This window comes from Trichosurus vulpecula, chromosome 8 (assembly GCF_011100635.1).
Source record: "Trichosurus vulpecula isolate mTriVul1 chromosome 8, mTriVul1.pri, whole genome shotgun sequence".
NCBI lineage: Eukaryota > Metazoa > Chordata > Mammalia > Diprotodontia > Phalangeridae > Trichosurus > Trichosurus vulpecula.
Genome location: NC_050580.1, coordinates 136,580,913 through 136,607,324, shown reverse-complemented (window position 1 = coordinate 136,607,324; position 26,412 = coordinate 136,580,913). Strand labels below are relative to the sequence as shown.

Here is a 26,412-nt window from a genome sequence, read left to right as displayed (position 1 = left end):
AAAAAAAAGGCAAAAATATGTCCCTAACCTCATGAAATTCCCATTCTAATGGGGAAGACAACATGCAAAGAATTGTGTGCATAAATGATATGGAAAATGTTGACTTATAAAAACATTAAATAGATGTGCTATTTATAACCCATACCTCTGCCTTTGCTTTAATTATTCTAACTAATAATGATAGTGATGATGATGATAACTAGCATTTCTATGTCCTTTTAGGATTTGCAAAGCACTTTACATAAGTTAATATATTTTATATCTAGTCAGCTGTTATTATATCTATTTTTCTGATGAGGAAACTGAGGCACAGTGTGCTTCAGTGACTTAATCAGAACACACAGTTAGCAAGTATCTAAGCCAGGATTAAAACTCAGATCTTCCTGACTCCAAATTCAGCATTCTATCCATGGTGCTGCCTAATTGCAAATTATGTAATAAGGTTCCAGGAAAAATTTAACGAAAAGAGTTTTAATTTGTTGTATTACTTATATCATTTAATTAAGTTTGGAAATCATTTAAAAGCATTAAGATAAAAGACTCATTTATTATTCTATAATACACACATGCCTTAAGAGTATAGACTTTATTTTGCCTGGAAATAGGCACTGTTCTTTTATATATCAGTATCCACTATAGAAAGTCAAAGGTCTTAGCTGGATCTACATCATCTACATAAGTAATTTTGCCCCCTTATTTTATAGAAATAATGTTCCAATTCAGTTCAGCATTTTAATGCCTTCTCTTTACAAGCCCATTGTCTAGGTGCTAGGAATACAAGAAATGAATGTGAATATGACAGTAATTATTTCACATAGCTATGACTTGGATATTGTGAGTTTTTAGTGGGGGAAAACTACATATATGCAAATAACTGAGTTCAGAGATAATGCTATCCATGCAGAAGTGAATCCAAAAAAAACATTCTCTAAGAAACTGGGGGAGGGGTAAATCAATTTCTGATGATAAAGAGAAAAATTTAGAGGCTTTGTGGAGGCAGTGGAACCCCCAGGTAGGCCTTGAAGGAAAACAGATACTTCAAAAGCTGGAGTTAAGAGAGAGAGAGAGAGAGAGAGAGAGAGAGAGAGAGAGAGAGAGAGAGACAGAGTGTGTGTGTCTGTCTACCTTAGGTATGGGAGACGTGAACAAAGGAATGAAAATAGAAGGTCAACAGTCAAATTGTACTGATGAAATCCTTGTTTGCTAGAATATATTATACACAAAAGAAGGTGGTTGCCCTGATGATAAGAGCAGCCCAGATCTGCTCGGCACTTTGTGGTTTTAATGTCGCTAACTTGACCACGGTCTTAGATATTCAGAGATATTGTCACTTGCGCATCATGATGCGAGTAGCACAAAGACCAAGCTGAGATTTAAGAACTGGAAGTTCAGTGTCCTTTCTAGAAAAGTTGAGGTTAGATTGTGGAGGGCCTTGAAGCTCAGGATTAGGAGTTAATAATTTATTCGGGAAGCAGTGGAGAACCACTGAAGGTTTTTAGTATAGGAATAATAAAATAAAGAAACGCTAGGGAGGAAGTAGTTAGAAAATTATTTGGGCAGTGGTATGAAGAATGGATTGGAGGGGGAGAGCCACAAGAAGAGTAATAATAGCTAATATTTATATAATGCTTACTGTGTATCAGGTACTTGCTAAGCATTTTACAGTTATCTCATTTGATCCTCACAACAACCCTGGGAGGCGGGTGCTATTGAGTGTCTGAGGTCACATTTGAACTCAAGTCTTCCTGACTCTGGACCAGGTACTCTATGCCGTGTACCATCTAGCTGTCCCTAGAATGAGGACAGGAAAGTAATTTAGGATATAATAAAAAACTCCATTCTGGAGGTGATAGGGAACAGAAATGCCAAAGATGACACTGAATTCACAAAAGCGTGTGCCTTAAAGGATGAAGTTATCATAAACAGAAATAGAAAAGTGAGGGGGTCCACCTAATGAGTTTAAAGGGGGAGGGGACACGTTCATTTCTGAATATGTTTAATTTGCAGTGCTAATAGGGCATATTGGTGGAAATAGAAGCTTAGAAGTCTGAGAAGTAATCGGTTCTTGTTCTCTCTCTCTCTCCTCCTCCCTCTCTGTCTCTCTTCCTCTCTCTCTTTCTCTCTCCCTCTCCCTTCCTTCATCTCTCCCTCCCCCTCTCTTTCTCACTCTCCTCCTTTCTCCCCCTCTCTCTCTCTCCCTTCCTTTCTCTCTCCCTCCCTCCTTTCTTCTCCCTCTCCCCTTCCTTCCCTCCCTCTCCCCCCTTTCCTTTCCTACACACACGTATACCCGGATATATGTGTGTGTATGTATATATATACACACACATATATGTATATATGATACCTCTCAGTTTAAAAATTTGTGTGTATAATTGTCTCTATAGAGGTGGTAATTGTATCCATAGCATGAATATTACCAAGTATGAGAGAAACAAGGAAAGCAGCCCAGGACAGAACTTTGATTGGTACCATTGTTTAAGAGGTGGAAAGAGAATTAATGGTAACAGCAGTAGTGATGACAGCAAAGAGAAAAGGAGTTGTCAGAGAAACGGGAGGAAATCCATGAGTGGAGTGCCATGGAAGCCGCGGGATGTTTTCATTCTTCACTTACTTACCTCATTACTTCACTTATTCCTGTGGTCCTACATTCCTTGGTGATTTTTCAGTCTGTTATTCTACAACATGGGAAACAGGACCCCACTACTGAGTAATGAAAACACCTTTCTTTTATTGTAAACAAAGATAACTGTCATATCAATTTAAAAGTTTCTGCAAACTCTTCAAGATACAAAATACAGTTTAGTTGTGCTTTAGCAAATAAATGATAGGCCTGTTGTAATGTGCCAATCTGCCATCTTTATCACCCTGAATAATAAAACAAAAACAATGCCTCTTAGAAATCCTCTACTTAGTTTTACTAGGACACTAATTGTAGAAGCATATATTTTATTAATAACATCAGAGTAATTGGGTTCATTCTTCCATCATCATCATTGCTTATTTGCCAAGCTGTCATAGATACACAAACAGAAGAGCACCATTATTCAGAGAACAGGTTCTCTTCTCATCACTGACATTTTTCCTTCTTATGAAGCTGTTTCTTTTGGGTGGGACCAGTCGGTGTCCATGGTTACTATCCAATGACATGTGCCTCAAGGATGTATCACTTTGTTTGACTGGATTCTAGTAACCTTTGCTAATTTACTTAACCCCTCTGCTCTCCTTTTTTAAAATCTGAATAGTTTATCTAGCACAAACCTAGGAGTAGGATTCAACAGTATTGCTGTATTTATTTTTTGTTACATGTGAATAAAAACAGTATGTTTAACTTTTTTTTAATTTGAGAGAATTACAGAATTTTTCATGTTTTGGTTGATTCTTTCCCTGTGACAGTATGTACTGCAGCCCCTGTGAAGGCCCTTGCCCTAAAGTCTGTGAGGGAGAGAAGAAGACGAAGACGATTGATTCTGTAACTTCAGCACAAATGCTGCAGGGATGCACTGTCTTTAAAGGCAATTTGCTTATTAATATCCGGCGAGGCAGTAAGTAACACATTTCTCCTAAAATTTTTTTTTCTCTGGAAGAACTTGTTGTTTTATTTGGTTTTGTTTTCATTACCTTTTCCATGTGTTTCAGTGAAAATATAGCCCTGGAAAAACCAAATACAGTAAAGAATCCTTGTCAGTTACACCTCTCTCCTTTGCTTTTCTCTCTCCTGAGTGTTGAGAGATTCAGCAAAACTTCACAATCCCCTTAATTGAGGTGTTCTCAAGTACGTAAGTAAATCAGGTATTTAGCCTCTGGCACGGTTTTTCTTCCTGCAAGGGAACACTGAAAATCTCACAGTGCTCATCATTAATGTGAGAGTCACGTCCTGTGCAGTGAGTGCATGTCCTAACATACAAAATAAAACCTAAATGGGATGTGTCAGAACTGTGACTCATCAGATGGGAAAATTCCAGCCAATACTAAGCTGCAAAACCTTTGTTTTGTTTTAAGTACAAAGGATTTTTTTTTAATGCCTAGTTATCTTAGACGGGTGGGAGAGAGGTTGAACTATTACCTGCCTCAAGGGTTGAAGATCACAAAATATATTTGAGAACCAAAAAATACCTAGGTGTCTCTTGACATTTTAAAGGGATGTTTTCTTAGAAATCTAAACATTTTAGAGCTAGAAAGAAACATTTGAAATTACCTAGGCTAAATCCTCATTCTCTCTGTACAAGAGTACTACAATTCATTTAAGAGATAAATCCCTGAACATTTCATTTAAGTTGAATTTTTTGGCAAATCAGATCATTTTCTGACTGACTTTTATAATTCAGAGGTATTTTGCTTTCATTTTTGATGGTCTCTGACAGAAGATCCAAACACATTAGATTTAACTTCTTTGTCCCTGAGACACAACATATGGTCAAATAGTCGATATTCCAAAAATAAAGACAAACACAACAAGCTTGTTGTTTAAAGAAATTCTCTGATGAATCCTTTTGTAGGATGGAGAACTTATTGGTTGAATAAAAATCACTTCCTAATGTATCTTTTTTGTGAAACTGTATTTTCCTTTTGAATATTTTTAGGGGTGTACATTTGGTGTTTGTGGATAATGGGAGAATTTTTATGAACTTCTTATTATTCACTGCCTTTCTCCTCCCATGGATAAAGAGGAAATGACTAAGACTGTCCTTGCTGGTTTCCCCGTGTGATCTTCATGTCTCTCTTTTAATCTAGATGATTTGCTTCAGCCTCTGATGTTGTGATTTTTTTTTGCCTTTCTCCTAAACATCTTCATAGCACATTCTTATCCGATATATTTTAGCCACTTTGAGAAACACTTTAGATCAAACCTGTGAGTTCACTGGTATAATGAGGAAACTCCCTCTGCTAGTGTAGATATGTGCCTACTCTGCAATTTGTAGTCTTAGAGTGTAGTCTGGGAGCCCCAAGAGGGTAAAGGACTTACCCATGGTCATAACAGCCAACACCCCAGAAATAGGACCTGAACCCACATCTTCCTGGCATGGAGACAGAACTCATCCTTCACTGAGAGGCCATGATGCCTATTAGTTTAAATACAAGATATATAATTGTTCAAAACATCCATGATTTCACTGCTGTGGGTACTCCCTCCACAAAGCAGTTCACAACTCCTCCGCAACTCGGTAGACAGTATTCATGAGGTGCTGTGGCTAAAAAAATTCATCATTCTGGTGATGAGCCAAATATAAGATATAAGAAATTAATTAGATCATTTTAAGAGGGTGTGAAAATTTCCCAAAAAGGAGTTTCCCAGACAGTTGCTGACTATGTCGAAATTGGTGGTTGTGAGAGTTATCTCATGCTTAAAATTCAGTCTTGGTTATTAGCACAATGGCAGGTAAAACCTGACTTCATAACCCGCATGGTTTTTCTGCCAGGCAGCCCCTGGATAGCCACCAAAAACCTATCAAACTTTGTATAAATTAAAGTCTGAGCCATCATAACTCTTGGAAATGAGTACCTTTTTTATTTTTAGCATTTTCAAATAAAATCAAATATTCTCTGGTTGACTCCTATTCTTAGGGCCCACAGAAAGAATCTAGATTCATCCACGTTGTCTGGTTATCTTATATATTGACCTTAAGACTTGGGGGAGGGGGAGAGAAAGCAGATTGAAATCCATTTGCCAGGTTTGTGGTTTTAGGTAACTAATATGTATATAGTGTGGTCTATTTCAGCGTTACCAAACTCAGAACTTCACCTCACTCAGAAAAGGGACATCATGCCTATTGATCCAGCCACACATTTGGTCGTTGTTAGGCCGTTGTCCAAAGAGTAGTAAAGGATCTTGAAACTCATCAGGAAAGAAGAAAGAAGTTGTTCCTCAAAGTAGCACACATCGTACCCTCTCTAAGACTACTTCTGTGTCACTCTGTATTTTTTTTAAGTGGAAAGTCTGTCAGCCTTTTATTAAATGACTTGGTAAATGAGACTGGCTTCCTCTCCCGATTTAGATAACATAGCTTCTGAGCTGGAGAACTTCATGGGCCTTATTGAGACTGTTACTGGATATGTGAAGATTCGCCATTCACATGCCTTAGTCTCTCTGTCTTTCTTGAAAAATCTGCGAAATATTCTAGGAGAAGAACAGCTTGAAGGGTAAGTGGGCCTAATTTCTTGGGTTGCTGTTCTGACTAAAATGATTTTTCTGGGTTTGGGGGTTGGGTTTTTTTTTTGTATTTTGATAAATTTGTTTTGACATTAAGCTTATATGCTACAGGGCACCTTTTTTTTTTCCTTTTGAGAGGAAAAGACACTGAAGCCATTTTATGACAATGTCAGACCCCTAACACACATTTGATGATATTCCGCAGTGACCGATTTACATGTGCCCAATGCTCTACAGTCTACACTTTTAATTGGCTTCTACTCTTCTGAGAAATGAACATATTCTCATTCTTTTAACTTTAGATCATAACCTCTTAAACAATCATCTTTGGATTTTCCTCAAATTCCTTAAATTCCTTCATTTTAGCTATATCAGAGGTCAGTGAATTAGCAATCTGAGGTGAAGTTTAAGAGCATCTTCTGCAAAGAGAGAGTTTAATCATCAGTAGTTGAGTAAAAGAAACGTTCAAGGCAAATCGTCACATCCATTGTCCTTGTGCTCTCTGGGACGTGTTTTTTTTTTCCCAAATGTAGTTAAATCATGCTTCTTTAAAAAAAAATCAGAACAAAAATCTGTAGTTTGTATGGATCGTTCACTTCACGCTGTTGGAAAGAAATCCAAATTCACTGAACATATCTGTTGAGTATAAAGAATTTGTTATGTTGCTAGAATATTGCTTTTTGGATAGTTGCATCGCATAAGTCTTACATAAAATAGTTTATAAACTAGACTGGCTCTTGCTTTATTAGACAGTTTTGCTTTTCAGGAATAAGAGTATGTGTACGTGCATCAGCATTCCTCCTTTTAAATAAAGCGCTTGCCAGAGTTAACACTTTGAAAGAAAAGGAGACTTAATCTAGTAATGAGAGAATTCTTTTTAATGAGAATTTGGGAAAATAATTTAGGAAAAAGAGGTGGGAAGGTCATGGGAAAGGTTGTCTCTCGCTGGTTTAACTGCCCCAACTGGATAAAGTTACAGCATCAGGGTTTCTTCACAACCTCCCTTTTTTTTCTCAGGCTAATCTTTGGTCAGTCTTAAATTCTTAAAATTCCACCATCTGACATAGCTGAAGTTAAAGGGCAGTTCTTCACTCTCCCTTTGAAAAGCATACTGTCTTCTTCACTGGGAACATGGATTCTTCAGAAAATTTTGTTTCTAATTGCAAATCCAAGGAGGTTGTCACTTTGCCTAGCACCGGGCTGCCTCAGGTCACTTGGGATGTGGCAAGCTGGAAATCCACCAATTAGGATCTTTTTTAAAAAAAAAATACACAAAGGTCAGCTTTCTTTGGAAGTAGTCATTGTGCTTCTGGAATCCCACATATCTATCAGTAAACACTTTTGATTTGAAAGACCAGTATTTGTGAAGATTTCCTCTTGGTTCTGAATGGAAATTTTTGAGACCAGGAAAAATGAAACAGAGAAGAATTTACTCAATTTAATTGGGAAATTATTACAACTAAGTTTCTGATTCTTTATGACCACCTGTAATACCTGCTGTTAAAAATGACTGTTTTTAAGTTCATGAGAATTTTAAACCTTAAATATTTTTTTTTCTGTTGGAGGAATAACCAAATTCCATTTTCACCAGTGTATCATATAAACGGATGTCATAAACTGTGAAGGGAGAGAATTTTAGAAGAGAGATTATTCTAGTACCAGATAGTATGGGAAGAATTCAGAATCTATGTTTTATAGTGGAGTCTATTTATCTTTGGTCCATTTCATTGAAAGACCCACCTGTAATACCTGCTGTTGAAAATGACTATTTTAAAGTTCATGAGAATTTTAAACCTTAATTTTTTTTTCTGTTAGAGGAATAACCAAATTCCATTTTCACCAGTGTATCATATAAACAGATGCCATAAACTGTGAAGGGAGAGAATTTTAGAGGAGAGATTATTCTAGTGCCAGATAGTATGGGAAGAATTCAGAATCTGTGTTCTATCACAGTGGAGTCTATTCATCTTTGGTCCATTTCATTAAAAGACCGATCAGATTTTTATACTCTGCTACAAAAATGGTAGCAGTAAATGCTCTAGGCTACTCTTTCTGGGATTAACCATCAATTCTAGCTCTTCTTCCTCTTCATCCCCGCCTCCCTGAATAAGATCGCCATTTAAGTACAGTTCATTTGAGTATCTTTGGGTATGCTTAATGTATTTTCCTTTTCATTCTTCATTGCAGTGAAACAAAGTCTAATCAATCCTAAATTGTGACTCCAAAGCTACAAATTTGCTTCAGGCACCTCCTCACAGCTGGTATTGCCTATGTCTTCTTTCAACATAGTGACTCAGCATTGGGCTGATTTGAACACATTGGAATAACTAAAAATCATAATAACATCAGACATTTCTATAGTGCTTTAAGACTTCCAGTGCATTTTATATGTGTCGCTTCTTTTGATCCTCCCAACAACCCTGTGATTTAGATATCACTGTCATCCTCATTTTGTTGTTGTTGTAGCCGTTCGGTTGTTTTTTCATTCATTTCTGACTCTTTGTGACCTTTTTTGGGGTTTTCTTGGCAGAGATCCTGGATTGGTTTGCCATTTCTTTCTTCAGCTTATTTTACAGATGAGGAAACTGAGGCAAACAGGGTTAAGTGACTCCCCCAGGGTCACACAGCTAGTAAGTATCTGAGGCCAGATTTGAACTTGGGAAGATGAGTCTTCCTGACTCTAGGGCTGGTAGGCTATCCAGTGTGCTATCTAGCTACCCATCCTCATTTTACAGATGAGGAAAATTAGACTGAGAGATTAAGTAATTTGCCCAGATGGTAAATGTTTAAGGCATGAGTCAAACTCAGATCTCCCTGACTCTGTTCACTGTACCACATTAATATTTTTATTTCCCATCCCTTACCCTGGGAAGGTACAAAGTAAGAGCCAAAAGCAGACAAAATAGAGATAAAATCAAATTTGTAATATCATATTAAACAACTTCTTTAAATAATAACTACTCACATTTGTGTAACACTTTAAGGTTTGCAAAAAATATTTTCCTCACAACAAATAAGTGAAGTAGGCACTGGGAGAATTATCGTCCCCTTTTTACAGATGAGAAGCCTGCGTCTTAGGAAGGGTGAGTGACTTGTCCCCAGTCACACAACTAGGAAGGTCAGAGCTGTTCTCCCTCTGTATTACATCAGTTGGTGATCTCATCAGCTCCTGTGGATTTAGTTACCATCTCTATGCTGATGTTTATCAAATCAGTCATCCTTTCTGCTAACCTCCAATCTCACATCTCCAGTTGCCTTTCAGACATCTTCGATTGCATGTCTAGTAGACATCTCAAACTCAACGTGTCCAAAATGGAACTCAGCTTTCCCTCCAAACTCCTATATTTCTGTTGAGAACAACATCATGCAGTTCCTAAAGTTCTCAACCTAGGAGTCACCCTGGACTCCTCAGTATCTCTCACTCCCGCCCCAGATTCAATCTGTTGCAAAACCTATTGATTTCACTTTTGAAACATTACTCTGAAAATACCCCCTTCTTTTTTCTTTGTCACTGCTGCCACTCTGGTACAGGCCTGGACTATTATAATAGTCTATTGTTGGGTCTACCTGCCTCAAGTCTCACCTTCACTCTAATCTGTCTTCCATTCATCCAACAAAGTGATTTTCCTAAAGCCCAGGTCGGAGCATATCATCCCCCTGCCTCCTGACCAACTGAATAAATTCCAGTGGCTCCCTATCACCTCCAAGATAAAATTCAGAAGCCTCTGTTTGGAGTTCATAGCCCTTCACAACCTAGCCCCCTCCTACCTTTCCAGTCTTCTTACACCTAGCTGCCCATCACATATTCTTTGATGCAATGCCATTGACTTGGTTGTTCCATGCGCAAGACCCTCTTGTCTCTTGACTCTCAGCATTTTCTCTGGCAGTCTCAAGTGCCTGGAACATTCTCCCTCATCTGCCTGCTTCCTTCCTGGGCTTCCTTTAAATCCCAGCTAAAATCCCATCTTCCACAGGAAGCCTTTTCCAACCTCTCAATTTTAGTGCCTTGCTTCTCTTAATTATTTCCTATCTATCTTGTATATAGCTTATTTATTCATATCTATCTCCTCTGTTAGATCATATATTCCTTGAGGGCAAGACTGTTTTTTGCCTCTTTTATATCCCTATGTGCCTGGCACATTGTAGGTACTTAATATGTGCTTATTGACTATCCTCTAGTTTCTTAGTGAGATACAAGTTCTGAAGACTGTTGTGCTCAAGATCATAAGGAAATAAATTAAAATGCCATCTTGTTTATTTAGAAATCATACATCTGAAATGTAAAAAAAAAAATAATTTTTAAAAGAGAGGCAGTGAGGCCTAGTGGATAGTAGCCATAGAGTCAGTTCACATCTGACTATGCTCACTGTGTCACCCTGGTAAAGTCATTAAACTTGTCTGTGTAAGTTGAAAAGAAGGTATGGGTCCGTATTAGTAGAAAAAGTTCTTTCCTGGGAGCTCCCTACGCAGATGAAATAGCAAGTCTGGTTTAAAAAAATTTTTTTTGAGGATTCTGAGCAGGCCAAATAGATAACACAAAATCCATGTACAAGACAACAATACAGACTTTTCTTTACTGTTCAGTTACTCTAAGTGAAGGTATAGTTATCACTGGCCTGGTTTTCTTGTTTCTTGGTCTCAGCCTATTAGAAGTAACAAATTAGAATTGAAGTGGGTAGAGCAATACCTAGAGAAAGGCACATTGACAGCAGTAAGACGTGATAGCCTTTCATGAAGGGAGAAGGCAACAACTATAAAAAGATTTAATTAGCTGTAGGAGGAGAAGGAACAAAATTCCCGTGCTGGAGTTGCCCATAGTGGCCCTCAAAGCATCAGAGTGCTCCTGGAGCTCGTGGCTCTTTTGTACTCAGGTGAACAAGTTGACCAATTTTGCCTTTTCTCCAGTAAGGTGACCTGTTTTCTTGAAATTGAATAGATTTCATCTACCAAGTTTAGATGATCCAGTCTTCTCCCAGGAATTATATAGTGAGAGCTCAGAAAGCATAGTAGTCTAGCGCTATTTAGTGTGGGACAAAATCTACCATATGTACAGTAATAAAACTTAATACAGTTATTTATATTGGTAAATCAATACAATTATACAATAATCAAAATAATCAAATATAAAGGTCATGCCCAGTTTCAAAACAAAATTAAAATATGTTCTGTATACTTTAAGATGGCAGGAAAATGTCCAATGACTTTTAGAAAGATTTCCATTAAAATGGCTCAAGAAAAGTTTTATCACTTAGAAGGAGTTAGCTTTAGTTGCCTGGCTATTTGTATAGAACAGTCAAGTAAGATGATTACTACGTTTGGAGTCAGAGGACCTGAGTTCGCATTCGAACTCTTTATTACCTGTGTAACCTTTCTGGGCTTTTATACCATCATGTCTAGTCTTAAGGGGAGTAAGGGGCAGTCCTCAGATGATTTAAGGACCCTTCCATCTCAATGTCTTGGGAAATATCAGCTCATTCTTTACAGATCCCAAACAAGCCAGTCTTTATAGTAATGAAACCTTAAATTATTTAGTGCCCTTACTTTGTGTATCCAGGAGGTTAAATAGAGGGCTATGAAGACTCAACAAGTTTATTTTGGATTGGTCTGAAAACTTAAGCTAGTTAGAATGCTCTGATACCTACCAATTTGGAGTAATTAAGCACCTACCAATTGGCCACAGGTTAGTACACCTAATACTGTAGCTCAGAGCCTTGAACAATCCAACTTCTTGCTTTCCTAGGAATGTTAATGGTATGCTGGAATACAGATTTTTTTTTAATTGCTTCAGAATTCTACTGGTAGAAGACCTTTTGAAAGGACTGTTCTGATCCTGCCCATTTTTGCCCTCAGCTCCTAATTTTCATCTCTGCATGCAGTGGAGGCAAGGCAGTAGCTAAGCTTTTGATCAGTAGTTAAGCAGATATAGAAAGTGCGTTTCAGTTGAGTTTTTATTAAGACTCATAAAGGTAGAGAGAGCTCTTTGCTCATGATATCTAGGACTTGCTTAATGTAATTTTCAGCACTGCCTTATCTGGACAATGGTGACATAGAATGGTAATAGGGGAATATATTTAATGTATCACAGAATCACAAAATTAGAAAATCGTTAGATCACAGATCTGGAGCTGAAAGGTATCTCAAAGATCATCTTGTCCAACACCTCATTTTACAGATGAAGAAATCTAGGAAATCGCATGACTTCCCCAACATCACATAGGTAGTAAATTATGGAGCCTGAGTTCTAGCTTGGGACCATGATGCCAACTCAAAATACTCAAGTACTTTGCTCTTCCTAGTGTACCATATGACCTCTCTAATTCAGCCCTTTTTCAAACAAGAATCTCCTCTACAACATACCTAGGAAATGGTAGGCCAGCCCTTACTTTGGAAACCCAATTACCACTTTCAGATAGCTCTAATGAATAGGGAGTAGTTATTGCTGTTTTGCCTTAAGGTTAAATTTTTCTTTCTGTAACTTGTATCTGCTTCTCCTTATTCCCTGCCCTCCAATTAATTACTTCTCCAGGTTTAGCACATCTAGTTCCTTTATGTGGCGTGATGCAATAGGATCAGCATCCTAACCCTTACACCAGTGCAAGTGAAAGTAGTTTTTCTTAAAATGTATTGAAATCATCCTTGAGATTTTATTGGCTCAAGCTGTCCACATCACTTTCTGGTCACTTGAGTACAAAACAACCAGAATGAGCAAGTTCCAGGCACATGCTGTTGCTCCACGAACCACTATGAGCAACTCAAGCAAGGGAATTTCATTCATTCTCCTTCTATGACTAATTAAATGTCCCTCTGTTTACTACTGAATGGCAACTTGTTTTGATCCGATATTGAATATAAACTACCAGAGGATTGACCTGAGTCAAGCCCAGCCCAGAACATCTGACTTTTGAGCAGAGGTGTCAAACATACAGTGGCTACAAAACTCTTGAGTGCTGCCTGAGCCAGATTAAAATGTAATTAGGAAATGTTTAATAAAATAAATAAAAATTCAATACAACGTAATGTTAATCTGGTTTTCCAAATCAGTATGGGGCCTGCAGAAATCATTTCTATTTGAGTTGGATACCAGTAGTTTCAAGAACTCTTCATCATCCTGCTTGCTCGCCTCCAGCTATTAACGTCCTTCCTCAAACTGAATTGAACACCAGAGGTGTCTAATCAAGGCAGAGTATACGATCCCTTGCTTAATGCTGGATATTCTGATTGTGTCAGTGCAGACCACATGTTTGTTATTGGCTTCTTTATCACGTTATTGACCTTGAACGTACTAAATTAAACTAAAACTCTTATGTCTTCAGAAAAATGATGGACTCACCGTTCCTCTCCCCATTCCTCTCAGTTTATAATAAAGAGATTGATTTCTTGAATATCAAGTATAAATTTCTACGTTGTAGGGAAAGAAGGTAGGGGAGGTATAGACCTGTGATCATAGAAGTGTCAACAACTCTTTGTACCAATGCAGATCTTCAACTGAGAGTCCTACTTCAATAGGAGTATTGATAAATTAAATGACTTGCCCAGCATAATATATCCTTGTGTGTCTGAGGCAGGGTTTAAATATAAGCTTTCTTGACTCTGAGGCATTATGTTTTGCAAAGCAAAGCAAAGCAGTTGTTTCATCTGATCCTCTCAACTACTCCAGAAAGTAGTTAATGTATCATTTCTCCCATTTTAAGGACGAACAAACAGAGATGCAGATTGACTTACTAGCAAAAGTTCTATGTATTAGATCAAAGAGTCTGTTAGTATGTAAGTTCCTTGAGGTTAAGGATTATTTCATACTTTGTACTGGTATCTTCAGAATGTTGCACAGTGCCTGAAACGTGGAAGGTATTTAATAAATACTTATTAGTTGAATGATTATTCTAAAACTCAAGTCTTTTGTCTCCAAATCCATTGCTCTTTCTACCATATATACAAAATATTCTACAGCCTTAAAGTGATGAATGAAAGTTTTTCTTATGGATCCGTTAAAAATCACCATTATAATTACACCAAAAGGGACTCATTTGCAAACAGGTGGATCATCATAAAATGGCAAATGGAAACCTGCCCAAATGCCAAGTATCCAAGTATTGAGTTTCCTCATTGGGCAAGGCTTTGACCACTGAAGAACTGAAGATTCATCTGAGTTTCAGGTCACCTCTGGTGTGCTGTGTTTTGATGCCCTCTAGGGCCAGTTCTGAAGAGGCAACCAATTTTTTTTTCCTCCAGTAAGTTGAGCTGTTTTCTTGTGATTGGGTAGGTCCCATCAACCAAGTTTAGATGACCCAGTGTTTTTCCAGAAGTAAGAGCTGCCACTGGTGCTAAACCTACCAATCCCCTCTTGAGGTAGAGATGCAGGATTTATACCAATTTTTGTGGGTAAAGAATTTTCCTATTCTTTTTCCCCCATAACTTCAACTCTCAAATGTACCTCTCCTCTCTATTCTAAGCAACAGTCATTCTTGTGATTTTCCCTCCTTCTTTCTGTAGCCCTTCAGTGAATTCTTAGCATTGGGGATGTTAACTCTGAAATAGCTGGGAAGGCCAGCTTTTTGAGGAGGTCTATGATCCAAATTAAATGACTGAATCTGGATACAGAAACAGCTTCATTTGCCTGGACAGCTAAAATGGATTCCTGGAATCTAGGAGAAAAACTTAATTCAAAGTTTACATACAAGGAAAAGGGTTTTTATAAGTTCTTGACTTACTCAATTTAAAAGATTTAGAAAAAAGTGAATCAAAAGGCTCACCAACTTATTAAGTTAAACAATGATAGAAATTGAGCTCAGAATACATACTTTTTATTAAATTAATTGAATATTAACTCTAAAAAAATCAACACAAGTTTATGGGGGGAAGAGGTTTCAAAGGCATCCTAGTTTTGGACATGAGTTGTATACCTTAATTCTAAGTTAATAATTAAAGACTTTTTAGAAGAGATGGCCCCAATGCTTGAATTTTAAATATGATAGCAATATGGCCAGATATAGAAGAGAAAGAGAGGGGGGCTATCTCACATGTGTGTGGTTATTGTTTTGATGCCTTTGGGGGAACTTTAAAATTTTATATAGTATTCGAAATGCCTATGCTTTACTAGCATTGGCTTTTTCCTGACTCCCCTTCCAAAACTTTGAAAAGTTGCTTGCATTTATTGCAAAAACATAATCCTGTTTTAAAGTGATTAACCAGAGATATAAATTTCATTGTGTCTGACACTAATTTGTCAAAATCATGACTCATATATTCGTGTTTTCCCCTTTGGGAAAAAGAACGTTTTGTTCATTGAGGTATTTTGGTGCAGTTCTTTCTTGCTAGTGAAATGAGGATAAGGAAAGCCATATTAAACTTTGCCTAGCATTAAGATGAAAGTTAATACCGATTTGTTGATTCTTTCTTCTAATTTTGAAACGTCATCATTGATAGGATATTTTTTCCCCTATAAATCTAATCATTGACAGAGACTTTTCCTCCTATGAATCTTATTCAGCTAGTCATAGGAACAGTTATTTTCAAATTGATTCATATTGACAGTAGAGAGTCATCTTGGATTCATCTGAAAGTGTTGCACAAGGTGTATTAGCTGTTGCAGTTACCAGCCCATGACCTGTCTCCATCACATCACCCTATCCAATATTCCATTCTCTCCTAATGAGAAACTCATATTAAATCCCAAGAATGATAAGTTGTTCTGCTTGGTTAACAGAGTGTTCCTGTTCTCTTTTATACTTATTTTATGCATATGTGTGTCTTTGTGTGTGTGTATGCACATACACACATGTATGCATATATACTGTACTAAGAAAAATTATGAAAGCATTTGCTGTAGAATAATACTAGTACTGTCCTCTTGTATAAGAAGTATTATTTGTTCGTAATAGAGGTCATAAAAATTAATTAGTGTCTTATCGATTTCAGTATGTTGTCCTTGAATCATTTTGTTATCATTGTTAATAGTAACTATCTATTCTTACATGCTGCTAATAACCAAATCCATTATTGTCAAGGGAGATACATTATAAAGCAGGATGCTAAAAAAGAAATATGTTGACTAGCTGCGCTCTGAAGACTGGCACCAGAAAACTATACGTATATTAATATTCATTTGTCATTTCACAGGAATTATTCTTTCTACGTCCTTGATAACCAGAATTTGCAGCAGCTTTGGGACTGGAACCTCCATAATCTGACAATCAAAGAAGGGAAAATGTACTTTGCTTTTAATCCCAAATTGTGTGTTTCTGAAATATATCGAATGGAGGAAGTGTCTGGAACTAAAGGTCGCCAGAGCAAAGGGGATATAAACACTAGGAACAATGGAGAAAGAGCCTCTTGTAAGTTAATGTTCGAAAGTATTGTTAAAAAATAGTAATAAATAATAACCTTTTTTTCTAGTTAACTTGTCCATTTTGCTGTATCCCAACCCCTGCTTATTAACTTATTGCAGAATTAGACCATAGGCTGTGTAAAAATGGATTTCAGAAAAATTTATTAAATCCTTCAAAGTTAGTATTATGGCAAATCATCCTATTTTGTGTTTGTATATTTCCTTTAGTAAGCGAGATGAATAATAGTGTGTGTCTATGCTCAGATTGCAATATGGTATTCCTGGAATACACACAGTAGACTGTCTCTTTAGACATGGATATATAAACGGCATCTAACATAGATTCTTGCTTAAAGAAGGGACAATGGCTCACCAGGGCCACTGCGTTTAGCTAACTGAGCCCTTACTATCTTAAAGGAATTACAGATGTGGAGTTAGCCAGTAATACAACCACGGCAGTGTCAGCCACCAACAGTTCTTTGAAACTGTTATAGTAAGGTTTCATAACCCTTCCTCCCCCCACCCTTCCCAACCTCTGAAAGCACAGAGAGAGCCAGAAAATTAGAGTCTAAATTGATTTTGAAATTGAAAATGCATATTATTACACTTCTACTTATTGTTGTAAGATTTACTTTCAGGCCATGGTGACTCATTTATAAAAATGTACTCGAAAGTTATCATATAAACCTGCATTCTAGAGTAGTGATTTTTTTTTTAGGGAGATATTTCCAGAGGGGATGGAGAAGGAGAGAGAAATGGAAGTGAACCAGAAGCCAAATTGAATTGAGGAGTTTACTCCCCTCTCTATTATTAAAAAGCTAAAATGTGCACTTCATTAAAAACTTTTATTCCCTTTTCTTTTAATGAGGAAAATGATGGGAGAGGGGTAGAATATTTTTAAATAACCAAGGTAGATTGCTAAAGAACTCCACAAGTAGTTCTTATATTCAGTTTTAGTTTACTCTGTTGGCAGCTGGATTAATGTGATAGACTCTTACACTGTTGGATCAGAAGTCCTTGAGCCAAGAGGGATTTACCTGCAAAGCTGCAATGTCTTTGTAAACTAGGAACCCAGTCTCCCTTGCTTCTTTCTCTCACTCCTAGCTTTTTCGCCCTCTTTAGCCATACCACTTCCATAAGAAAGCAACCCAACTACCACAAAATCCCATGTAATAATATTTTGAAAGCGTATTTTTCTTCAATTTTTAACTAGTCTGATCTATCAAATCATAAATATTGAAAACAGTCCCCTCCCTGGGAAATAATTCCCGCATTTCTGAGCACCAAGTAAGTTTCTATGGCATCCTCCTAAGCTCAGATTATTGTATTTTATCTTTGAATTCAGTTTATCTGTGCAGGGGTAGAGCACCATACTGATGGGACCAGTGTGCCAATGGTTTCCTTCTGTTAGCTTACTCTGTTTCGTTGTCACAAACCGTGCTTCTTACTTCTGTCTTCTGAATACATGTAATAGCAATATAGTCATACAGGTGACCAGGCAAGAGAGTATGGATGGGTCATTCAAGACAATTCCACTGTCCTTGCTAGAAAAGCAATTCAAAATTAATGTCTTACTCTGGGTCAGTCAGGACAATTCCACTGCCCTTGCATGTTCTGGTGACAAGTCAGCAATATCATTATTGTGAACCAAGAGAATGTGTCAGTAGCATTTGAGTTATTTTCTCAAATATCAATCATTTAGCCTTTTCAGCTTCCACGATTGCATAAACTAGCTATTGTAAACTGAAGGCAAGTGTGAACTGGAAAGAATTTGTCTTGACTGACCCCTTTCATAGGAACAGATTGACTTCCCAAGCAGCCACCATGTTCTTTTTTCATGTAGTACTTTTGCCTCAGTTTCTCGTCTGTAAAATGAGCTAGGAAAGGAAATGGCAAACCAGTATTCTGCCGAGAAAACCCCAAAATGGGGTCACAAAGAGTTGGACATGATTGAAATGATTGAACAAAACTTTTCTCATCATCTATTTTCTTATCTACCATTTAGAGATAGACAGGTAAGTGTGAAGCCATGATGTAGGCATCTGGTTCTCAGATTGAGGATTCTTTCCTGATTGTTAATGTATACTTGACTGTGAGATAGAAAACCAAAAGGGCCTTAGAGAAATCTCTTTTTTTCTTCCATACTCATGCAATATTTGTTTCCTATGTTCTGGGAAGGAACTGGCAGAAGGAACCAGTTTTTCTCAAGACTTGATACTCCCTAGCAACTTATGCTCCCTATTCCAAACTGAACTGGGACAAAACATTTGTATGCCCAAGAGACAGGGTGTGTACTAAGAAGTGTGCTGGATTTGAAGTCAGGAAAGATTTGGGTTTAAATCCTGCCCCAAATATTTACTAGCTATGTGACCAGGAGCAGCTGAATGGCACAATGGATAGAACGCTAGGCCTGAAGTCAGGAAGACCTGAACTCAAATCTGGCTTCAGATACTTACTAGATGTGTGACCCTGGGCAAGTCACTTAAACTTGTTTGTCCCAGTCTCTTCATCTGTAAAATGAGCTGGAGAAAGAAATGGCAAACCACTCCAGCATCTTTGCCAAGAAAACCTTAAACAGGGTCACAAAGAGCCACCCATGACTGGAAAAACAACTGAACAGCAGATAAGGGTAAATCCTGTAGTTTCTACCTACAGTCATAGGGTCGTTTTAATAACATGAGACAATGTTTGTAAAGTGCTTTGTAAGCCTTAAAGCTCTTAATATAAATATTAACTATTCTTTGTCATCAATCATCAATCCTAATCATTAGAGTTTAGATAATTGTCCCCCTTGATGTTATTGTATTATCACAAAAATCTTTTTGTGCCGTAGGAGCCACCAGTCTTGCCCATTTTCAGTTCCAAACCAGCCAAGGGCCTTAAACTTAAGGTATCGTCCCAGTCTGTTCATTAACAAGTGCTGAATCAGAGTAGATCGTTGCTTAGAGTTTTGTCAGGCCTGGGCTTTGTAATTACAGTTTTTGTCATTTTCACTGTGGAAGATGTAAATCTAAATAACAGAAACCAGAATAAATATAAGAGAACTCAGTCTTGCACAGACATATTTGTTTTAATCATAATCGAGCCCCACTGGTAGCTCAAATGTTAGTGGGGATTGGTTAGAAAGGTAAGGTCACCTTCTCACACGTTGAAGTGGTCCCACTGTTTTGAGTTAAATCAAACTGAACAGGTTCGTCGCTAACTACACTGGATCGTATGACAAATGGCAGCCCTTCCATTTCCTTAGGTATGTGTCCAGGTCACGTGGTCAGCATACAATACAATTTTTAAAAGACCCTAGAAGTTATCAATTAAGAATTAAGAGTTAAACTAAAAATGAAGAGTTGTTAGTATCAATAAAGCCATCTAGAAACTGCAGTAAAAATTGATGATAAGGCTCATTTCAGTGAACAGTGTGCTAAAATTATCATCATGTGTCTGTGGAAAACAAAACACATTTTGTCACTAATTGACATTTCTTTGTGCTTCAGGTGAAAGTGACGTTTTGCATTTCATTTCCAACACTACAATGAAGAACCGGATTAAGCTAACATGGCAACGATATCGTCCTCCTGATTACAGGGATCTTATTAGCTTTACTGTTTACTTCAAAGAGGCGTGAGTATCCATGGTCAGAGCCTAATGATGTCATTCTGTAGATAGTGGGAAGAGTGGATAAGGTTACTCTTTTGCCTGTTGTGTTTGTTAGCTGAATGAAAAATCGAGTGAGTCAGCAAAGGCCCTAGGGAAATCCCTACTATTTGTAGTGCCTTCTTTTCATCCTCAAGGGCCCTTAGTTCAAGCTCTCTTTGGCCATCGTGTAAATGCTCAGTCTAGTTGGAAGCAGAAGCAGAAAACTGTTAGTTTGAAATCTTTCATTATTTAGTGGATATTTAGAGGTATTTAACTTAAATAATCCAAAGATAAAAGAGCTTTTTGGAAGCATTTATGCAACAAATTATGTTTCCCATACTATCATATTTCTATAAGCTCTTCTTACCTCTATGATGTGTCTGCCATATTTCATCCTTCAGGTCCATTGGGAAGTCTCCTCCCAAACTTAAAAACAGACCACTGAGGGATGTAATGCTTCCTTTAAGTCAGTCTCTTTCAATAATTCCACCCCCAGTGTGGTCTTCCTCCGATGCTTGATCTTACGCTTTTTCCTCTTCTTTCCCTCTTTCCCTCAGGGAGCCTATCTATTCCTGTGCTATTACCACCATCTTTATGCTGTTGACTCCCAAGTCTACATTTTAAACTTTAGTTGCTCACATTCTGAAATCTCAAAAAGCTCCATGTCTTTTAAACTCAATAAACTTAAAACTAAATTCATCACTTGGACTCCAAAATTGGCTTTTCTTTTCGGTTTCACCATTCCTACACATGGTACTATCAATCTTTTGGTCCTTCAGCTTTGCAGCTACAGAATCACCTTTACTCCTCCTTTTTCTTTCTTCCTAATCAATCACCCTATCTATCGTCTTACCCTCTTAATCACTTGGCTCTTTGCTCTGAGGCTCCTAGTCATTGTAAAGGAATTGTGGCGACAGTAAATACTCCCTTTCTCCCATTTCTTGCTTGCTGGCTTATATTGAGAACAGTGGCCGTTCCATAATTTGCCACTTGGAAAGGCTGTAGCCAATTGGAAGGGATCAGTCTCTGATTACTGGGAAGAAAACTCCCACCCCTCAGAGAGATGGCAGACTCTAGGTCTGTAATGAGATCTACATACATTTCAGAAATGGTCAATGTGATGATTTGTTTTGCTTGACTATTCTTATAGATTACAAGAAAGGGTTTAGGGTAGAGGGGGGTATAATTGGAAAGTGATGTTAAACTTTTTTAAAATAAATAAAAAATATTCGAGTAATAGCTGTAATTCGTTGTTTTATTATGTCTGCTGTTTTTAGCAATGTTTTTAATGTAGCAATGTTTTTATAAATTTGTTTTAAAACCAAAATAGTAAAATGCCTGCCTGTTTTTGTGGTCTATCACAAGGTGACAGTGGAGAACCACAGTAGTGTTATTAAACTTGCTAATTTAAGGGACCGCATTTTTTTTTTTCTTTTAGAACAACCTTAAGGCTTTGACATGATCAGTCAGTTCTCAGCAAAGATTTCTTAAGTATGTATTAGGTTCTAAGCACTATGCTGAGAGGTAGGGTAACAGTAGATAAAAGCTAGTCTTGGATTTAAGACCTGTGTTTAAGTCTTCCTCTGAAACATACTTACTAAATTATTTATTAAGCCATTTAACCTCTAAGGGTCCCAGGCAACTCCCTAAGACTGTAAGTTAGGGATGACTTTCTGGTGTGCATCTGTGGAGGTAGTTTCCATATTGGGAATCCCCACCACCACCACCGAAGAAATTACAGTTCTAGATCAAATAGTTCCATATGTAAATGTGTATTTACACACATAAGTACATATATCACATGTATGTATAAATGTATGCATATGCTAGATATGGAACTAGGCACTAGGATTACAAAATTTAAAAATGACTCAGTCCTGACCTCAAGGAAAATACTCTCCAATTAGAACAGAGAAGTATAAAGAAGCAGGAAGGATAGAATTTGGAGCTCAAAACTTTTTTTTAATGTTTAAAAATTATTTTAACCTGTAATTGCAGAAAAATGAGATATAGTTTTAAAAATAATAACACTATTCATTTCTGGGGGGAAAAAAAACAACCCTAAGGTATAATGGAAGGTAAATGGGTCCACCGTGGTCTAGCAAGAGGATTGCTTGAATTCTAGTCAGAATATCTGAATTCAAATCACAGATATATTATTACTACCTTTTTCTACTTGGGCAAGGCATCTCCCCAGGGGGCCTTAGTGTCTTCAACTATACAATGAGGGGTTGTCCTAGGTAGTCTCTTGCATTGTTGTTGTTCAGTCATGTCTGACTCCTTATGACCCCATTGGGGTTTTCTTGGAAGAGATACTGGAGTGGTTTACCATTTCCTTCTCCATCTCATTTTACAAGATGAGGAAACTGAGGCAAACAAGTTTAAGTGACTTGCCCAGGGTCACAGCTAATAAGTGTCTGAGGCCAGATTTGAACTCAAGAAAATGAGAGTTCCTAACTCCAGGCCCACCTCTCTGTGCACTAGGGGGCCACCTAGCTGCCCCAGATAGTCTCTTAGAACCCTCCCAACTCTTAATCTATGATCTAAAGAGATCTAGGAAAATTTAAGGAGTGAGAGAACAGTTTCCATGAGGAAAAAAATCAGGGTTTTATTGAAGAGATGGCACCTGAGCTGAGCATTGAAGGAAGAGGATGCCTCAAGGTGAAGATGAGGAGGGAGGAATCTATTCCAGGTGTGGGATATGGCCTCTGTGAGCACACTGAGGTGGGAGACAGCATGTTGAGATAGAGGAATCTATGGTGGTCTAATTTGGCTCAAACATAGTGTGTATAGAGTGGAAGAATCTGAAAGAATTTTGAAAGATCAGATTAATAATAATAACAAACATTTACGTAGGACCTACTATGTACCAGATACTAGACTAAGTACTTCACAATTACTAGCTCACTAATCCTCACAGTAACCCTGGAGTTCTTTGTTTGTTTGTTTAGTCAGGTTTTTTTAGTTGTATCCAACTCTTTGCAACTCCTTTTTCTGGGTTTTCTTGGCAAAGATACTGAAGCAGTTTCCAGTTCATTTTACAGATGAGGAACCTGTGGCAAACCATGTTAAGTGACTTGCCCAGGGTCACACAGCTACTAAGTGTCTAAGGCAGGCCCGCACAGCCTGTGGCCTTCAGGCCACTTGTGGCACGCCAAAGGATTTCAGGCAGCCTGAGAAAAATGTGAAGGATGTTGTACGTATGAAAAATGTAGAGGCTGCAAGTTGTGCAGGCCTAGTGTAAGGCTAGATTTGAACGTCTTCCTGACTCTAAGTATAGGGCTCTATCTACTGCACCATCTAGCTGCCCCATGATCCTAGGAGGTAGATGATATTATTATCCACCATTTTACAGATGAAGAAACTGAGGCAAACAGATTAATGTCTTGCTCAGGGTCACACGGCTAATTAGTGTCTGAAGCTGAATTTGCATTCAGGTCTTCCTGACTCTAGACGCAGCCCTCTATCTCCTGTGCCACCTAAGAAATTGTGGCTGTCGTTATCCTATGTATATATCGTATATATGTATATTACCATGGGGCAGGAGGGAGCCACGAGAAGTTTTTGATTAGGGAGGAGGGACGTAGACTTGTTTGTGTCTTGGATTATTTGGCAGCTGTGTAAAGAGCGGGTTGGTGAGGGGAAAGACTAGAGATAGGGAGTCCCATTAAGAAGCTTTATTACGTTAGTCTAGGTGAAAGGCGATGGGAGCCAAAAGTCGAGGAGTGGCCGCAAAAGGTGAGAATGGTGGGTAAAGGCCAGAGACAGAATAGTCAGTCATGATGGTTCTTTCTAGCTTAGACTTGCATGAAAAGCAGTATTTAGAAGAGCTAAGTTCCCCTCCACCCCCGACCTGGAAGGGGCAGCAGAATGAATTAAATGAATTTAGAAAGTCTAGGGGTTTTTGTGATAAACTGTTCCTTAATTCATGAGGCTTCTAAATCTGTAGCCTCATAATTGTTTGGGGCTGTGAAACTGCAGATGCCACTTTGTAGCAGTTTCTCTTTTCCTTGAGGGGGAAAAATCATTTTACATTTAATGTTGCCCTTAGTCCTTACTAATTGCTGATATTTTCCTCTGATAATTAATTTATTGGTGCCACTTGATGACAAAAAGTTGCCTTAAAATGCTACCGATCTGCTATCATGGGGAAAGGAAGTAAACAGCAATTGTCTGTATTCCTAAGGATACCCTGACTATCTCGGCAATTATGGGAACTCTGTCTTCTACCTGACTCAAGGGTATTCTCTGCTCTAAGTAGGTGGGAAAAGAAGGTGAAACCAAGAGATATTGGTCTAGTTTATTCGGCTGCAAAACTCTGACTCCTCATTTTGTTAGCACCCCTCTTCTAGCAAGTCTGATGTCATTTTCTCCCAAGAGCTCTCCTAAATACTGCTTTTCATGCCTCTGTATTTTATTGATTGTTTTTCAGACCATTCAAGAATGTCACCGAGTATGATGGGCAAGATGCATGTGGCTCTAACAGCTGGAACATGGTTGATGTGGACCTCCCTCCAAATAAGGATGTCAAACCTGGAATTTTACTGCAGGGACTCAAACCTTGGACTCAGTATGCAATCTATGTCAAAGCAGTTACGCTCACAATGGTGGAGAATGACCACATCCGGGGAGCAAAAAGTGAAATTGTGTATATTCGTACCAAAGCTGCAGGTATCTACCATACAACATCATAGAAAATCCAGCTAGACCTTTTTCCCTCCCTTCAGCTCAATAGAGGGACATAGAGACATTATAGAAATGGATTTAGAGATGGAACAAGTCTTTCTGGGTTTTTTTGTACTCTCTGACCATCTTCCTTACACTCTTTTGCTTACGTTTTTCCCTACTTCTAATTCCCCTATATTCTCTCCTATAACACCCCTTCTCCACCATACTTAGAACAGTTTCCCACTTTGTACTTAACTAGCCTCTTATATCCCAATATGATCAAATCTTTTCCATAGGATTTGCCCAATTAGGAAATATAGTTACCTCCTAGGGAAGGAAGGAAAGAAGGAGGGAAGGAAGGACTCAAAATATGTAACATCTATTGTTTGCCTTCCTTGTTTGTCTCAGAATGTAAACTTGCAGTCGGCCAAGCCCCATCTTCATTATATCCCTTTTGTATATACAGTTTGGTATTCAGATTGTGTGTCTTTGTAAGCTCAAAAGATCATAGATTTTGAACTGGCCCAAATTGCTCACTGACAATAGTGATGAAGCTGTTAACTGGCTTTATCCTATTTTTTCTAAACCACCCTTTCACTGCTTATCTTCTAACTTTAGAAAGTACTTACTAGAGTAAGAAATTTTGGTCTCTTTACTTTAGGAAATATCTAGAAGCCAGCTTAGCACATGAGAAGTAGGAAAACACAGCTTATTTTTTTTTTTAGAACTCTAATATCACATTCACGTGGTCATTTTTGGTTACATGGTGATTGTTGCAAGCTTCCACAAAGTTCCACAAAAGAATGTTAAGTAGCAGTGAAGGTCAGATAGAGGATGGCTTAGAGGGGATAGGCCTTTTAGAAATCTCTTTAGTTTGGGCTTACAAATATAAAGCCTTCTTCCTTTCCTCTTCCATCTGCCTATTAGCCACCTGGGTTAGGTCAGCTGACAGAGATGAAACGCTATGATGAAAGTTTTACATCCAGTTTTCAGAAAGTAGTGGAAGGATGAGTGGGTTATGGTGACGTGCCATGCAAGAACTACATTTTTTGCCCGAAAGGTGGCGAGTGAGCCATATGGATCCTTATGGGGTAAATTGCTCATCTTGGAATGTCGCAGAGCCAGGGGAAAGGATGCTTATTCACCTTCAGTGAAGGTGCTTTCCTTCCTCCATATAAAAATGAAAATAAAGTATTAGCACTTGAGGAAACTGAGCCTGTTCATTGCTGTACTTTGTCTTGCCATCTTTCAGAAATGGTATGTATGGATAACGGCAGGGATAAAGAAATGCCTGGCGCTTTGCCTCGGGTATCTGCTGTTTTGCATCATCTATCATATGAAATATGTGTGGATAAGTTGTTTGTTTTTGAAATACTTATTTTTGGAAACCCTCATGTGGCTGAGTATCAAGTGGTCTTATTTACTTTGAAAAAAAAAAAAAAGCTAGTGTTAGTCATATCCTTTCCCCAAAGAATCATGCCTTGAAGGTGTACAGAACCTTGTGTGTGCATGATAATATTTTTAAAGTATCCTGGAGCTGGCCATCCTCTTCTAATTTTAAAAATGTGCTGGATGAAAATGTTGCTAAGTGTTTTAGAGTGAGAGAGACTTGCATTCTGGAAGAAACTTCAAAATTTTG

General features: G+C 37.9%; 1 protein-coding gene across 1 annotated transcript in view; it reads left to right on the top strand.

The window, feature by feature from the left end:
- Nucleotides 1-26,412, top strand: part of IGF1R (insulin like growth factor 1 receptor) — a 382,582-nt gene that overhangs the window by 305,029 nt on the left and 51,141 nt on the right. The window contains exons 4-8 of the mRNA XM_036734372.1: nucleotides 3,394-3,542; nucleotides 5,994-6,138; nucleotides 16,265-16,479; nucleotides 19,964-20,090; nucleotides 24,538-24,776. Of these exons, the coding sequence (XP_036590267.1) occupies nucleotides 3,394-3,542; nucleotides 5,994-6,138; nucleotides 16,265-16,479; nucleotides 19,964-20,090; nucleotides 24,538-24,776 (875 nt within the window). The remainder of the gene's footprint in view (nucleotides 1-3,393; nucleotides 3,543-5,993; nucleotides 6,139-16,264; nucleotides 16,480-19,963; nucleotides 20,091-24,537; nucleotides 24,777-26,412) is intronic.